Source organism: Petaurus breviceps, unplaced genomic scaffold (assembly GCF_028583685.1).
Source record: "Petaurus breviceps papuanus isolate PSGF00001 unplaced genomic scaffold, PetGlider_PUasm1.0 90696, whole genome shotgun sequence".
Classification (NCBI taxonomy): domain Eukaryota; kingdom Metazoa; phylum Chordata; class Mammalia; order Diprotodontia; family Petauridae; genus Petaurus; species Petaurus breviceps.
Window position 1 is genome coordinate 1,688,568 of NW_027187314.1, and position 17,477 is coordinate 1,706,044.

The 17,477-nt window shown below is 40.6% G+C and overlaps 1 protein-coding gene across 3 annotated transcripts in view; it reads left to right on the forward strand.

Moving 5' to 3' along the window:
* The first annotated feature begins 5,367 nt into the window (after nucleotides 1–5,367).
* Nucleotides 5,368–17,477, forward strand: part of PDK3 (pyruvate dehydrogenase kinase 3) — a 109,950-nt gene continuing 97,840 nt past the window's right edge. Inside the window, exon 1 of one of the 3 annotated variants that reach the window (XM_069065643.1) lies at nucleotides 5,368–5,520. Coding sequence is in view for 1 of the 3 variants with exons in the window: in XM_069065642.1 (XP_068921743.1) it covers nucleotides 6,065–6,170 (106 nt within the window). In the remaining 2 variants the exon portion in view is untranslated. Of the gene's footprint in view, nucleotides 5,521–5,576; nucleotides 6,171–6,263; nucleotides 6,285–17,477 lie in introns of those variants that run through there. The other 2 variants (XM_069065642.1, XM_069065644.1) reach the window with 2 other exon arrangements.

Here is a 17,477-nt window from a genome sequence, read left to right on the forward strand (position 1 = left end):
AAGTATAATAAAAGCAAGGAGAGAGATTTAGGTACAGTCTAAATACTATGACATCTGGGAAGTGGGTGGATCCAGGAGAACAATTTACACAATAATGAAAAAGAAAACAACTTTTAAAGACTTATGAACGTTGGTCATCCATTCAGTGACAAATTACAACTCCGGAAGACTGATAATAAAGCATGCAGAATGAAACTAGGAGTTAGAGGTGTAGAATGAAACATACATTTTCATACACGGTGAAGGCATTACTGATTTGTTTTGCTTGACTATACTTACATGTTACAAAGAAGTGTTTCTATTTGATGGTGGGAGGGTGGAGTTGATGGGTTGCAATAATGATGGTAAAAGGTAAAAAGGTCAATGAAACATTAAATAAACAGAAGCCAGAAGGAAATTTGGAAGGGTATATATAGCAAAGGAGGGTATTTTTGTTATTATGTTAAATTTATAATATTGATATCTAATATTAAAAAAAAACCGAATAGTAGGCAACAGAAGTTCAGTTTCATATAAAATACTCTTTTTTGACCTACATGTATATATATATTTTTTATTTAGAGAATATTTTATTAGTTTCTGTAATCAAACCCATGTAAATAAGACCTTACATATTTAATACAGTGTGTTACCCTTGTACAAATGGAAAAAAAAGTTAAGTTTAACGTTTCTAGACCAATATGGCTGTTAATTTCTGTACAATGCCAACTCAACACAGTACAAGTGGGATACTTTTTTCCAAAGCTGACATCACAGCTAAAGTTTCCAAAAATTCAAATTATATATATATATATATATATGTATATATTTATATAAAAAGATAACCAATAGCAATTTGCTAGGCACCAATAGCAGCAACAGCCTTTCCAGGTTCTGCAGTCATTGAACAAAATTATACACATTAGGGGGGGCGGAGCCAAGATGGCAGAGTAGAAGCACGACCCTCCCACGGCTCCAGCTTCCACCCTCCCCAATCCATGTAAAAAGGGACACTAAACAAACTTTGGAGCTGCAGAACCCACAAAATGACACAGAGAAGCTAACCTCTCGCTGAGAACAGCCCGGCAGGCCGGCAGGAATCGGCCAGTGCAACGCTCTGGGAGCCGAGCCCAGCACCACGCCGAGGCTTTAGCCCCAGAGCCGGCCTGAACAGCCGTTGGCCAGAGGGACTCCAGATCAGCAGCAGCTGTGGCCGTTTCCAGATTTATCAACACATACATGCGAAGGACAAGGTGAGAGGCCAGTGCAGTCTGGACTTTGGGACCAGTAAGTGGGAGTGCGTGGCTTTTGCCCCCGGAGCGAGAAACCGCTAAGACGCCAGCACAGTCTGCCAGCCCCACGTGGCAGCTTCAGCTCCTGGCCTGCAGACTGTAGGGGGACCAAGCACCAGTCTGAGGGGTAATCGCTCTTGCTTTAACCTGCTTGGATCTGGATTGCAGTCTAGGGTGGAGGTCCTGGGGTGTGTGTCCAGCTTGCCAGGGCGTGTGGAGATCTCAGAGAGGGCACCCATCTAATACCTCCAGCAGCTGAGAAAACCCCAGCGTTTGGGACGAAAACTCCCCTGTCTGGTGGCACAGTCCTACTGTGGCAAAAAGCCCAAAAGTCAAATAATTGAGTGGCAAAATGAGCAGGCAAAGGAAACAAAGCAGACAGAAGATTCCAACGTTACATTCCTATTTTGGGGACAAGAAGGAGCAAGGCATGGAACAGGAGGAAAACAGTGAAGTCAGAACTCCTGCACCAAAAGCTTCAAAGGAAAATACAAGCTGGTTACAGGTCATAGAGGACCTTAAGAAGCAGATAAGAGAAGTGGAGGAAAAATTGGGAAGAGAAATGAGAACAATGCAAGAAAATTATAAAATGAGAGTCAACAGCCTGACTGAAGAAAATAATACCTTAAAAAACAGGCAAAGTAGGTTCAAAAAGGCAATGAGGAGAAGAATGCCTTAAAAAGTCGAATTTGCCAGATGGAAAAAGAATATCAAAAGCTCACTGAGGATAATCATTGCTTCAGAATTAGATTGGAGCAAATGGAAGCTAATGACTTTATGAGAAATCAAGATGCTTTTAAACAGATCCAAACAAATGAAAGAATAGAAGGCAATGTGAAATATCTCATGGGAAAAACCACTGACCTGGAAAATAGATCCAGGAGAGATAATTTAAAAATTATTGGACTGCCTGAGAGCCATGACCAAAGTAAGAGCCAGGAAAGCATCCTCCAGGAAGTTCTCAAAGAAAACTGCCCTGATGTTTTAGAACGAGAGGGCAAAATAGAGGTTGAAAGAATCCACTGATCACCTCCTAAAAAAGATCCCAAAAAGAAAACTCCTAGGAATATTATAGCCAGGTTCCAGAATTCCCAGATTAAGGAGAGAATATTACAAGCAGCCAGGAAGAAACAATTTGAATATTGTGGAAACACAATCAGGATAACCCAGCATCTGGCAGCTTCTACACTGAGGGATCGAAGGGCCTGGAATGTGATATTCCGGAGGTCAAGGGAGCTGGGATTAAAACCAAGAGTCACCTACCCAGCAAAACTGAGTATCATGTTTCAGGGGAAAATATGGTCATTCAGTGGAATAGAGGATTTTCAAGCATTCTTGCTGAAAAAACCAGAGTTGAATAGAAAATTTGACATTCAGATACAAGAAGCAAGAGAAGCATGAGAAGGTAAACAGGGAAAAGAAATCATAAGGAATTTATCAAAGTTGAACTATTTTTTTTTAAAGCAATTGGGGTTGAATGGCTTGCTCGGGGTTGCACGGCCGGTTGTTGTTTCTGGGTGTGGTGCTGAGTGTCTGGGCCCAGATTTGATCCGGGTCATCCCGCCACTGGGGCCGGTGCTCTTGCTCGCTGAGCCACCTGGGCAAAGTTGAACTATTAACATTCCTACATGGAAAAACAATAATTTTAACTTATGAAACTCTTCTCAGTAGTTAAAGGGATTAGAAATATATATATATGTATATATATATGTCTTTATATGAGGGTATGCGGGCATATGAATACATATGTGAATGTGTGTATATACGTTTACAGGTATACATAGCTAGAGGGCACGGGACCAATTTAACAGGAAGGGATAATACTTAAAAGGTGAAATTAAGAGGTGAGAGGAATATAATGAGAGGAGATGGGGAGAGACAAAGTGGGGCAAACTATCTCATACAGAAGAGGCAAGGGAAAATGGTTACAATGGAGGGGAAGAATAGGAAGGCAAAAGGGAATGGGTCAACCTTATTCCTATTGAATCTGGCTTGAGGAGGGAGGGAAACACACACTAAATAGGGGATCTCACCCTCCAGGAGAATAGGGGGGAAGGGGATGTGAGGGGGGATGATGGAAGGGAGGGCAGGTGGGGGGGGAGGGAAGGTGGAAGCACCCACTTGTGAAAAGGGACAGGATCAAAGTAGAGAATAGAACAAGTGGGAGGTGGGATAGGAGGGAGGGAAATATAGTCAGTCTTTTACAATACATCTACTATGTTATTGTTTTGCATTAGCCGCACATGTACAACCTATGCTGAACTGCTTGTCTCCCCAGTGGGGGAGGGTGGCAGGGGGGGAAGGAAATGAATCTGGAATTGAAAGTTTTAAAATCAAATATTCAAATGTATATATGTGTGTGTATATATACTATTATTAATACCATCTTACATGTTATTAAGAAAAAAAAGATATACAGGCACTGAGGCATAGAGATCCACTGGAAAAGTTGAAACGGGTATGGGAGAAAATACGGGAGAGAGCAGATTGGAGGTGGGGATATCATGTGGGACTGCTGTTTTGGGGGGATGGGTGGGGGAAAAACGGGGAGAAAATTTGTAACTCAAAATCTGGCGGAAACGAATGATGTAAATCAGAAGTTAATAAAGCATTAAAAAATAAATTAATTAATTAAAAAAATTATACACATCAGACTTTCAGCTCACTCTTTCCAAAACAAAAACAAAAAAAACCCCCTGAAAACAGCCCCCTCCCCCACAAAGAAGTTTTTTGTTTTTAAAAATCCCAGAAAAACAGCATTCTGTTACTGATGTGGTACCTGGCGCCTTTTATTAGCTTCTCAATCATCATCTGGAAAAAACAAAAGTCTATCTAGAATAACGTCATTAAAAACACCTCTGGTATAGCACGGTCACTACTACGTACCATAAGCAGGTACAGGATATTTTACATTCACAGAAGTATAATACAGTACTGTCCTACAGCTATAATACTAGAGGATACAATTAAAAAGGCATTATTTGACTTGATCCTACTTTCCCAGCACAGAGTGGGCAGGAAGGGGCGTGTGACACAGCTCTGATACAGAAATGTACCTCCTTAGATAGGATTTCCATTAAGTAGCCGCACAGGTCTAAGTGCTTGTTGCTCTACATGAATATTAGCTGAAAACCGTTTAGAAAACCACTGGCTTCCTACAAAGATGGCTGAGCAGAGGCAAGAAGGACTTGTTTGACTTATTAATGCAACAAGCCTGCCCCTACATGTATATTTTTAAAGGGGTATAACTACATGTATATTTAAAGGTAGGTATCTCAGGGAAGGCTACTATGAGGATTAGCATGTGAACAGGACTTCAAAGGAATGGATTTCAATTGACAGAAGTGGATGTTAGGGAAGAGGGCGGGGTGGTGCCACTTTCGGCACAAAGTACAGTGAAAAAATGGTCGGGGGTAGTGGTGTAAGGGAACCATAGGAAGAATAGTCCATTTTGGCTTAAAGGTAGACCACGAGAGAGGAGTCACATAATAAAAATTAATTTTTCTTAGGTTTTCATAGGTTCCCAAAGTGGGATACCTGGAGGGGGGCCCGCTGGGACGATCCAGGGGGGCGATAGTAGCCTCCAAGTGCACTTGGGGGGCACTGAATAAAAATAAAGGTTAATCTAACCTAACCCCAGGACGGCTGAGTCATCTTTTTTTAAAGGTGGCGGTAGGCCAATAAGTTTGGGAAGGACTCTGGTCCAACGCCATCGTTTCACAGTTAAAGCTAACCTTGGGTATGGGGTCACTCAACTGAAGCTAGATCCTGCAGGGCCAACAATGTCAATCAGAATGAAGAGCCTCGGGTATTTTAACAGCGGTGCCCTGGATAATGTACTTAGGTAACAGACTTGAGTGTCAAGCCACCCCAGGGCTGCCCCTGATCCCGACGTCCGTGCACCACAGCCCTGAGGGTGAGGCGGGCACCTACACGTAGGGGAGCAGCAGGGTCTGCAGGACAGAGCTGGGTTCCGAATGCAGCGATCAGAGCAGATCCTGGGAGACCCAGTGGATATCCCTCTCACCACCACCCCCCAGGGGATGGAAGGTCACAGATCCGGGAGAGGGACTGCGCTTGGGGCCGCTCTCCCACTTTTGGCTCCAAACCCTCCCGGGTCCGACCCAGGGGAGCACGCGCCTCGGGCTCAGTCAAATCTCAGGGGAAACGAAAACGAGGCCGAAGCCGGGGACCAATGAGGAACCGGATCTGGCGGCGGTCCTAGCGCTGCCTCTGTCTCTCTCTCGGGGTGTGTACGGGTGTGTACGTGCGGGAGAAGGGGCAGCCTGTGGCCGAACTCCGCCTCGCAGGGCGGGGAGTGGGAAGCAGACGGACAGCCCTCCCGGCCGGCGGGTTGGCAGCCGCCGGGAGGGGTGAGGGGGAGAGCGAGCGAGATGTTCCGGGGGGAGCCGTTGCTGCTGCTGTGGCTGCTGCAGTGGCAGCCGCGGTGGGGCTGAGGCGGGAGCAGCGCGCGCTGGGCGAACGTTCCCCGGATCCCGGGGAGGCGGGGAAGGGAGCCAGGGCGCGCGCGCAGAGGGCGCGAGGAGCCGCTGCTGGAACGGCAGCTGCTCAGGGGCTGCGGTCCTCTGGCCCGCGGAGGGCTCAACGCGGCCCGAGGGTGCTGCTGCGGTCGCGCTGCCGCCGTCCTCCCCTCCTCATCGCGCTTCTTCCCTGCTCCGCCCCGGCTCCGGCGCCGTAGTCGGGTCTTCCGTCGCGGAGCTTCCTCTTTCTGCCGCCATCCCCCCACCCCCGTACTGTGCGCCGCTGCGGGCTCTGCCCGGGGTCCGAGGAAGATGCGGCTCTACCGGTGGCTGCTGAAGCAGCCGGTCCCCAAGCAGATAGAGCGCTACTCTCGCTTCTCCCCATCGCCGCTTTCCATTAAGCAGTTCCTGGACTTTGGTGAGTGAGTGCCTGGGGGACCCCAGGGAAGGGGCGGGGAGGAGGGGCCAGGTTCCCAGGTCCGAGACCCGGTGGCCCCGAGCACGTCGTTCTCGGCTCAGCTGCATGGCCTGGGTGAGCATGCGGGATGGCGTATTTTGTTTTTTTCTGCGGATGTTGCGCGTATGTGCGCGCGCGCGTGGGGGTATGGGTGTGTATGTGTGTATATGTGTGTGTGTGTGGGGGGGTGCGTCCCCTTCCCCCTGTTAGACAAGAGAAAGTCTCGGTCTCGGGGCCGGTAGCATCCTCTGCAGCCTGGCCTGGTCTCCTTGCCCCCAAGCTTGGAGCCCAGAGCGCGGCCCGGCTCACCTGAGGCCTTCCCTTCCTAATAATACAGTGGGAGACCAGAATCCCCCTCCCGACCTCGGCGGGGATGCGTGAGCCGTGTTGGGAGCCTCTCCCGCGAGCGGGGCCGCTGCGCCCACGGGCACCTGGACAGCACGATGCCACGTTTATTTTTATTTGTCCCCCTCCCTCCCACCTGAGTTACTCACCTGTCTAATGGTCGTACCTGGATGTGCCTGTGGGGAATTGGAACTGAACGGGGGTGGGGGTGGGGAGGCAGGGGGAGCGGGAAATGTGGGGAATGTGATTTGGGGATGTCAAGGGAAAGGATAGAATCGGAAGCCTAGGAACCGGAGCTGAGTGGAAAGTGCAGCCACTACCCGAGGGCTTTAAAAAAGGAGAGATTCTTTTAAAAGTTGGTGTGCTGGAGGCCACCTGGGCCTATCTTTTTCTTTTCTAAGTATTTCTCTCCCACCAGCCTACTTAAAAAAAAAAAAGAGAGAAAGCAAAACAAAACTCTTGCAACGAATATGGGTAATCAGAACCCTTTCCACACTTTTTTTGCTGTCGTTCAGTCGTGTCTGATACTTGGCAAAGAAAGTGCTTTACATTTCCTTCACCAGTTCATTTTACAGATGAGGAAACGGCAGATAGGGCTAAGAGACTTGTCCAGGGTGACAAAGCTAGTGTCTGAGGCTAAATTTGCATTCAGCTCTTCCTTACTCCAGTCCTACCTGCTCTATCCACTGCGCCACCTAGCTGCCCTCCCACATTGGTCTTGTCCAGAAATTTTGTATTGGCTTTGGGTAAGTTGTTATGCTAGAAAGTCATTGCTTTCTTTAAACTTTTTGAGAGAGACATGAATGATTTGACTTTTGTATAGAAGTTGCTTCAGATTTCCAGGGATAGGTTTATTGAATCATGCAACAATGCTTTCTTGGTCTTAAGGACTATGTTTAGTTAAGTGTCAGAAATGGTGAGGTATACTTTCAGAATTGTATTCTAGTTTAAAAATGGATCTTCCAAATTAAAAGTATTTAAAACCTGGAATAAGTATTTATAGAAGTCATACATTTAACAGCAAGATTTAGACACCAACGAAAGGCTGTTCTCATAAAAACCTAGTATTGATAACAAAATGACACATTTGTGGTAGTGCCTTTTTTCTTTTATATTTCCAACTACTTTATTTATATCAGACTTTTAAGGATTTTCCCGAGACTAGTGAGCCTTGTTACTTCCACCCCACTTCCTTTTTATTGACAGGCTGCCCACCCTCCCCAAACTTAAAGGATATTAAGGGCTTAAAGTGCTTGCTAAGGAAATTATGAATAGATTGTAGGACTTGCATCTGGTGGGAAAGCACTATATTTTTTCTAGTCAGTGCTGTTTTCAGTCTAATGGGAAAGCTTCAAAATTTTAGTGTGTTTTATTCTGCAAGCCTTTGACTTAATCAAGTGCTGTTTACACTCCTATGAAAGTGAAACTAAGCATTGACCAAGGTTACTAAGTGAAATGAACCCTTACTGGAAAAAGACAAAATCTCTGTGGAGAGCCTTTCAAGGATTGTGCATATGATTTATTTAAACTAATCTTAAAGGAGCAATATTAGTTTGGCATCACTAAGATAAAAACTTTTGGAGATGAAACAGATGGCCGTCTGTTTGTAAAGCAAGGTTGGAGTAAGGAGAGAAAAGAGTGTTAAAATAAAACTCAGAATCAAATATATTTAAAGGAATTAAATTGTCAGGAAGTAATGTTTGATTAGCTGACCCCTAGACAGTTCTTCACAACTTTACTCTCCAATGGTTAATTTTTGCATTGCCTTCTTTAGCCACCTGTGGGAATTTTACAGGTTTGAGAAAGATCTTTGTTTCAGACTCTGGAGAGAAAATGTCATTGTTACTATAAATAAACATTTTCCCATCTTTAATTTGTGGTTTGGGGGAAGATTCTGAAAGTACCAACCTTTTATTAGGGCCAGCAGAGAGGTTAATTAACAACACAAGGGAACAAAAGGAACTGAGAAGGTCCTAATTTCATTTCTTTTTCTTGAAATGGAAGTAACAGCATTAAAAGTTTAGAGAAATTGTCACTTGATTATTGCATCTATAGAACAACACTGGAGTTTTTATGTGTCATGGTAGTTCTCTTATTTGAGCATGAAAACAAAAATATATATTAATAAACTTACACACATGCACATGTGTATGTGTATCTCTGTATGTATATACATACATATATACATATATGTGTTACACACACATATATATGTTTCAAATTGACAAATGTTAGGTCACATGTGAGTAAGACAGAATCAAAGAATTTCTTGTCTAGAAGGGACCTCAGAGACTATCCTGACCAAAAAAATTCTTCCATCTCCCATAGTCATCCAACCTTAAATTAACGAGGTGAAGCCTTTTACATAACTCTAACTGTGAGGAAATTCTCAAAGTTCTTCCCTCTGAGTCCAAGCAGAATAAGTCTTAATTCTTTTTACTACACATGGTAGGTAGATACTTTTAAGATAGCTCTCATAGTTCCTCTTCAGCTTATTTGACTCCTTTAGTTGATTCCTGTGTGTCATGACCTCTATTCCCCAAAACATCCTTGCTACTGTCCTCTAGATGTGCTTCAGCTTTTAGTGTCCTTAAAATGTGACACTCACAACTCATACATGTTAATCTAGATGTTGTTGACAAGGACAGAGAATAGCCAAGCTATCACTTCCCTTATTGTAGACACTATAACTCACTAAGCCCAGTATTGCATTTTATTTTTTGTCTGTCAGGTCACACTGTTTGTTGACCCATTTTTAGCTTCAAGTCCATTTAAAACCTAAGATCTTTTTCATGGGAACTATTGTGTATCCACCTTACCCCATCCTCTGTTTTTGGAATTGATTTTTTTAATCGCATTTTTAAAAAATCCTAGATGTAGAACTTCATTATTTATATTAAATTTGTTTTTATTGAACTTATCTTATCATTCTAACCTGCCAATATTTGTTTAGGGTCTGACTTGTCATATAATGTTCCAACTATATCTCAGACCCACTGGTCTCTCAGTTGATTAACCGTTACCTTACCTAAAATTGTGAGCACAACTTTATGCCACACTGACACCATAATCTTTACCTCCATGACATTGAAACTTAAAATTTTATCAATTATAATAATCTCTAATTCTTTCAATTCCCACTTCGCCTTATTCCTTCTCCAATTGTTTTGCATTCTGATCATGACCTTCCATCCTTCCTTGTTCACTCAATCCATCAATCCCTGGCCAAACTTTCCCCAGGGCACTTGACTTGGAGTCACAGACTGAAAGATCTGAGCTCAAATCTTGCTCCAGATACTTAGCTGGTATCCTTTCTCTTCAGTTATCTCATCTGTAAAATAAGAGGGTTTGATTGTCTGGTCCCTAAGGTCCATTCTGTATCTTACCCTAGGATCCTAATCTTGACTCTGTAGTTAGCCGGTTTAGCCACGGACTGGATACCTTTACCTGCTAGTCCTTCTGCCATTCATGTCCAGACTCAATTCAAGATCTCCACCGTCTGCCTTCTCTTCTACATCCAACCTGTTGAGCATTGTTGGACCCATGGATTCTACTCAGATTCAGCCCTACAACTCCTCATTTGGTCTACTAGTGTAACAATAATAGTAAATAACATTTCTGCAGGGCTTAAAGGTTTGCAAAGTATACAGTATATGTTATCATGTATGATCTCCCAGCATCTTTGTTGAGTTTAGTCCTATAGGTATTACCATATTGTGCAGAAGAAAAAATTAGGCTCTGAGAAGTTGAGTGACTTGTCCTTGCTCAGAACGGTTAGGAAGTGCAGATGGGATTTGCACTGAGGTCACTTCTGACTGTCACGTTCTGAATATTCCCATTGGGTCTACCTGCTTCTACTCTCTCTCCTCTAAGTTGCTTCTAGAATAAAACTTTGCAGGCATGGCAAGTAAACTTTCTCCAGTATGACTTTCTACCTTTTGATTTACAACTTAACTCTTCTTTTTCATTAAAGTCTCCTACCAGCTGTTCCCTGAATTCAATATTCCAGCTTCCTTCATTGTGCTTTTATACAGACCATCCTTCTTCCTTGGAGTTTATGCCTTCAACTTTGTCTCATAGAATCTTCCCATTCTGCCCACACAAAGACATTAGGATTCCCTGCCTAATGCAGTACCTTACATATACATAGTAGGTGCCTAATAAACATTTGTTGCACTTGAGTAAAATTGCTGCTTTTAAATGACCTTTGAATTTGATTAACCTTCAAGATTTTGATTAGTTGATTAACTAATCACACCTTTTCAACTGTTCCAGCCTTTATTTTTGATGAACTTTATGCAGAACTGGATAACCATAAGCTTACTGGATGAACAAATATTCTCTATGTTATATTAACAGTTTACCAGAGTGGTATTATCCTGAGAACCTAATAAAATTTTTGTCAGAAATATTTGGAAGAGTAGAGAATTTCTTCTATTAGAGATTCCTTCTATTAAGTCAGAAATTGCTCTTTTTGTAAGGTAAATGTTCTAAGACAATTGCTGTGGTACAACCATAATCAGTTTTTATTAGTAGCAGTGATTGAAGTTCACTCAGTTAATACTAAGAGGAATAAAAAATTGCTTTGTCCAGTGTGCATTCAAACTACAGCAGTTTGTTACTCACTCCTATCTTATTCATTGAAGTTGTGGTAGGAGTGATATTTTGTTTTATGGAGGCTGAACTGGTTTCTTTTTGAGTAGCAAGGATACAGTCCTCAGAATTTGATTTGGGGGAGGGGTGGTACTAGGGCTTTACTGACTGGTTAGACTGTGAGGAGTCAAGGCCCAAAGCTTGACAATTTCTACTGTTCTCTTCACCCCACTTTGATCAGTGCTGTTTGCTGTGATAGATGTGGAAGGAGAGGGGAGCCCCTGAGTTTTTCTGAATCAGTATTATATTCTCATTGAATTATCATTTTATTGTTGAATGAACTTCTTTTCTTATTAAATGTATTAAATATCATGTGACTAATAAGTGTCTCATTTTGTAACAATTCCCTGCCTGTTACTGGACAGACCTGAGTGAGGCCTGGTCTAGGATAGAAATAGAGGCAGATATTTATGTATACAGTTTGCTGATGCCTTTTTGACTGGTGAATAAGATAATGTATGTATGTTTATAAAACTCCTTTGTTAGGTATAAATGAAAACTTGAGATAATTTTATTCTCTTCTTTTTGGGACTTTCCTCTCTTCTTCTTTACCCAGGGTAAGTTCCAATTATCTCCATGGAACAGAGCTTCCAGTGTAAAATAACTTTCCTCTAGGAGTGCAGAAGCACCTCGGGGAGTTCTTTATCTTAAATGTTTGACAAGTTACCTGTCAGACGTAGTCATGACATTAGAAGTCCTGTAGGGTCAGTGTTTTCTTTGTGGATGAAGAAACTAAAGCCAGAAGAAATTGTGACTTGCTCAAGGCCTCACAGGTTTTCCACTGTCAGTTTTGCTTTCTAGGTGGATATCTTCTTAGTCAGCGTCTGTAATTCTTGCTTACATAGCAGTTAGTTTAAGGTATTCCTGCCCTCTGATTCTTGTGACTAATGTACCTAAGAGTAAAAAAAAAAATAGGTTTTAAAGACTAGATTTTTTGTGGGAATGCTTTTGATAACTTTGGAGTTATATCTGGTTTTCTACTCCCCAATTCAACTTTTTCTGTGCAGCATGTGATCCTGGTACACACTTTGTGGGTCCTGTGTCCTGTAAATTTTAAGTACTTGAATATCCTCAGTGACAAATTATGAGAATGAGGCTGTTTATTTGTAAAGCTTACTTTGGAAGGCAGGAATAGCATTTTCTTTCGGAGTTCTTTTTTTTAAAGTTAATTTATTTTTAATTTTCAACGTTCACTTACATAAGTGTTAAATTTTCTCCCCCTCTCTCCTCCCTCTCCAAGAAGGCATGCAATCTGATATAGGCTCTACATATACATTCCTATTAAACATGCCTATTTTCACATTAGTCGTGTTGTATAGAAGAATTATAACAAATGGGAGAAACCATGAGAAAGAAAAACAAAAAAAGAAAATAGTCTGCTTTGTTCTGCATTCAGACTTCATAATTCTTTCTCTGAATGTGGATGTCGGGTCCTTGTACTGCTTAGAAGGGTTAAGTCTATCAAAATAAGTCTTTGCACACTGTGGCTGTTAATGTGTACAATGTTCTCCTGGTTCTGCTCACTTCACTCAGCATCAGTTCATATAAGTCTTTCTAGGTTTTTCTGAAGTCTTCCTGTTCATCATTTCTTTTTTTTTGTTTTGGTGGATAGTTATATGCTTTTCATTTTATTTTTTTTCAAATTTATTTATTTACTTTCAGTTTACAACATTTAGTTCTACAATCCCTTGAGTTCCAAATTTTCTCCCCCTGCTTCCCTCCCCCCACCATAGTGGCTTGCAATCTAATATAGGTTCTACAAATACCTTCACATTAAATTTTAGTCAAGTTGTAAAGAATTATAAACAACCAATGGAGTGAATAATGAGAAAGAAGGAACGAAACAAAACACAAGAGAGTGAATGGTTTGCTTCAATCTGCATTCAGACTCTGTAGTTCTTTCTCTGAATGTGGATATCTCTTTCCTATCATGAGTCTTTTGGAGTTGTCTTACAACCTTGCATTGCTGAGCCCTGTCTATCAAAGTTGTCACAGATACGATATATCTGTAATTGTATACAAAGTTCTCCTGGTTCTGCTCTCCTCACTCAGCATCACTTTATATAAGTCTCTCCAGGTTATTATGAAGTGTGCCTGCTCCTCATTTCTTTTTCTTTTTATTTTATTAAGCAATCGGGGTTAAGTAACTTGCTCAAGGTTACACGGCCAGGTGTTTCTGGGTGGGTGCTAAGTGTCTGAGCCTGGATTCGATCTCCAGGTCTTCTCAACACTGGAGCCAGTGCTCTTACTCGCTGTGCTACCTGGCTGCCCCATGCTCCTCATTTCTTATAGCACAATAGCATTCTGTTACATTCCTATACCACAACTTGTTTAGCCATTCCCTAATTGATCCCCTCAATTTCCAGTTCTTGGCCACCACAAAAAGAGCTACTATAAATATTTTTGTACATATGGGTCCTTTTACCATTTCAGTGTTCTTTTTGGGATACAGGCCTATAAGTGGTATTTCTGGGTCAAAGGGTATATGCACTTTTTTATAATCCTTTGGGCATAGTTCCAAATTGCTCTCCAGAATGGTTGGATCAGTTCACAACTCCACCAACAATGCATTAGTGTTCCACTTTTTCACATCTTTTCCAACATTTATCATTTTTCTGTTTTGTCATGTTAGCCAATCTAATAGGTGTGATGTGGTACCTCAGAGTTGTTTTGATTTACATCTCTTTAATCAATAGTGATTTAGAGCATTTGTTTTATATGACTATAGCTAGCCTTAATTTCTTCCTTTGAAAACTGTTCATATCCTTTGACCATTTATCAATTGGGGAATGACTTGTATTCTTGTAAATTTGACTCAGTTCTCTACATATTTTAGAAATGAGGCCTCTATCAGAGACACTAGTTGTAAAAATTCTTTCCCAGTTTTCTGCTTCCCTCCTAATCTTGGTTGCATTGGCTTTGTTTGTGCACATTTCTTTTGGAATTCTTAAGAACTGTGTTGTTTTCCAGCATGATATATATAAAGTTGAGAACAATGGAGATAGTATTTGACCTCTGTCCTTTTTAGTTTAAAATCATATTCTTTTTCTTGTTTTTCTGGAGGTGGGGAAGCAGGGCGATTGGGGTTAAGTGACTTAAGCCAGTAAATGTTAAGTGTCTGAAATGGATTTGAACTAAGGAGCTGGTGTTCTATTTACTGTGCCACCTAGTTGCTCCTAAAATCAAATTCTTAAGTTTTAGTAGGTATAAATTCATACTAAATAAGTCCATATCTAAAAATGATAATCAACTCCTAATAAAAGTACATTGACTTCTTTAATTTCATTAGAAGAGGTAAGACAGATCTAATCTGCTGATGGGAAAAAGTAGAAAATAGAATATCAACATGGAACTTCATTTTGGAAGGAAGTTTAATATATGTAAATCACCTGACATAATGAAGAGGATAAAAGGGCCCTAAAATTGCCTTATCTAACAAATACTTGATCTTCTTGCCAAGCAAAGAAAAATGCCAACAAAGTACCAGTTTAGAATATGAACACACATGTAAAATTTTATAGAGGAGGATGGTGGCCAAATTACAAAAAAAAAAATGGGAAGAACAACTAGACCATACCAAGTAGATTCAGAAACAATACAGTTTTGATTGTGTTGAGGGATTGAATTTTAAAAGGTTTGAGACGGTCAGCATGGTGTAGTAGATAGAGCTGAATTAAGAAGATAACCATCCAGGCAATTTTAACTATTGTAAGTTATGGATCAAATGCCAGTCTGTATTGATAAGAGGAAGTTCCTCACAGGGAATTCTCTATACTGAGGAATTCACAGGTCTGTTCTTGAAAAAAGATCCCTGAGGGGCAGCTAGGTGGAGCAGTGAATGGAGTACCGGCCCTGGAGTCAGGAGGACCCGAGTTCAAATGTGGCCTCAGACACTTAACACAAAAAACTAGTCGTGTGACCTTGGGCAAGTCACTTAACCCCAATTGCCCTACTTTCTCCCTCCCCCCCCCCCCCGCAAAAAAAGAAGAAAAAGAAAAAAGATCCCTGAAAGAAAGGAATATATCAAATACTTGGGTAATATTTTTACTCCGAAATTTTCCAGTGAATAATAGTGTGATTGTAAATGAGATCTTCTGTAGAATATAATTTTTTTAAAAGCCTGCCCCTATATACCCTCATCATATAATATAAAAATATAGTACAATATATAATTCCCATAAAAATTTCATCCATCCTGGGCCATCTCCAGTCATCCTGATGCATATCTCGCCACTGGACCCAGATGGCTCTAGAGGAGACAGTAAAGCTGGTGACCTTGCACAGCTCTCTCTCAGTCAAATCACAGTCAACTACATGTCATGCCATCCTCTCCCTGATGTCATGGCCCTCTTCAAGAACAAAGGACAAACACAACAACATAAAAATTTCACAGAGAAGAGAAAGTAGAAATATGCATCAGTAGTTAGTGATATTTTCTCTATCATCTTTTTTATGGTAATTATATCTGATTTTTTCTTATATCTGCCTCACTAAATCCCTGGTTTATCTTAGAATCAGATCAAGCACTTCTTTCTTCACGAAGCCTTTCCTTATCCCCTGCTCTTAGTGCCCTCCTCGCAAAAATTACATTGTTCTTTTTTGTATGCTGTAAATATTTAAAAGGTACTGTGTTCTCCCTCTATAAATTTCTCCCTCTTTATGCTTGAGGACAAAGATTGTTTAATTTTTGTCTTTGTATCATGGTATCTGACACGGGATAGGTATTTAATAAATGCTTATTGGTTGATTTGTGAGAACCCTTCAAATGCTATATAAATGTCAGTGTCTTAGTAACTGCTGATGGACAGTGAATGGTGCCTTGGATTTGAATTAGCATGGAACAGAGGGACTGGACTACCATACCATTCTTTTAATGATCCCAAGCTCTTCTACCTGAAACAAGGGAGGACTGCCTATCTTTTTCACATTTTTCAGATGGTACTATGTAGCTTTAGTTTCTAAAGAACTGAAGTTTACCAAAGGCCATTGAAGAAATGCATAATGGTAATATAGACTTTGGTACCAGCAAATAAATTGTATGAGCAGAAAAGGCAGTAGCCTAGTCATGTAGCAAGGATGAGGGATAACAAATTAATAGTTCATATGCTGGTACCATGTTATATCAAGAGAGTAGAAAAAAGGCCTCTAGCACATAGGAATTTAGTATTTAAAAAATATTTTTTTCCCAACTAAAATATCCTAATGTTGTAAAAACAAAACAGGTGATGAAAGCATACTTCTCAACTGTCTATAGAGAGATGAAGAAATACAGATGTGAAATATTGTGTGAGCTGTCAAGACAAAGTTCCTGTGATGATTGATTTGGTTTTGTACTTATTTGTTACAAGAGAAGATTCAGTGGACAGAGAATACATAAAGAAATTATTATGGCATAAGAACACCTCCGAAAAATAATAATCTAACTTTTTTAATGGAAAATTTGTTGGTATTTTAAAAACCTAATTCAAATTTATATCCAACTTTACACTTGATAGAAAATACATCCATAGCAGTCCCAAGAAGGTTTTGTGCAATATAATTTACCCTTTAGATTTTTCCTAAATTATTGTTTTGATTTCACTCCGTAACTTAAATTATACTTTAAGGGTACCCAAAGATTATCTGAGTAATCTTTTGTTCATATCAGGGTATACCTGTGATGGTCTTAATGATATAAATATAACAAGTAATATAGCATTTTGAAAGCTATGCAAAGATTCAAAAATACAAAGCCTTAAAATGCATATCTTAAGTTGCCTCTTTTCTGATATTTGGCAGAAATTCCCAAATTTGGAACTAATTCTTATCCTATTTCTAAGAAGTGTCACCCCATTTAAAGCAGTATGATATAGTGAAAAGAGCTCTCTATTTTGCGTCAGGACCTGGCTTTGAATTTCTGTCATATTGCTTACATACTTTTTTGAGACATTAGTTCGGTCACTTGACCCACATCTGGGGTTCAATTTCCTAACTAAAAATGAGGAAATTGTACTAGATAATTTTCATTCTCTTTTAGCACTTAAATTTTATGATCCGGTGATGAATAAAGTAAGCAAAAATGGCCTCTAAATAGCCAAAAGAGATGTCACAATGTCTTTGTACAAAAAGTCATGTGCTTTGCTCTTTTAGAGAATGTTTCAAGCACTAACAGTCTATTTACTTTTCATTTTGAACACAGTTGTAACAAGCCAGATTATCTGATTTCTTAGTACATAATAGAAATAGCATATTTGAATGCTATGCATATTGAATGCATAAATAACCATTTAG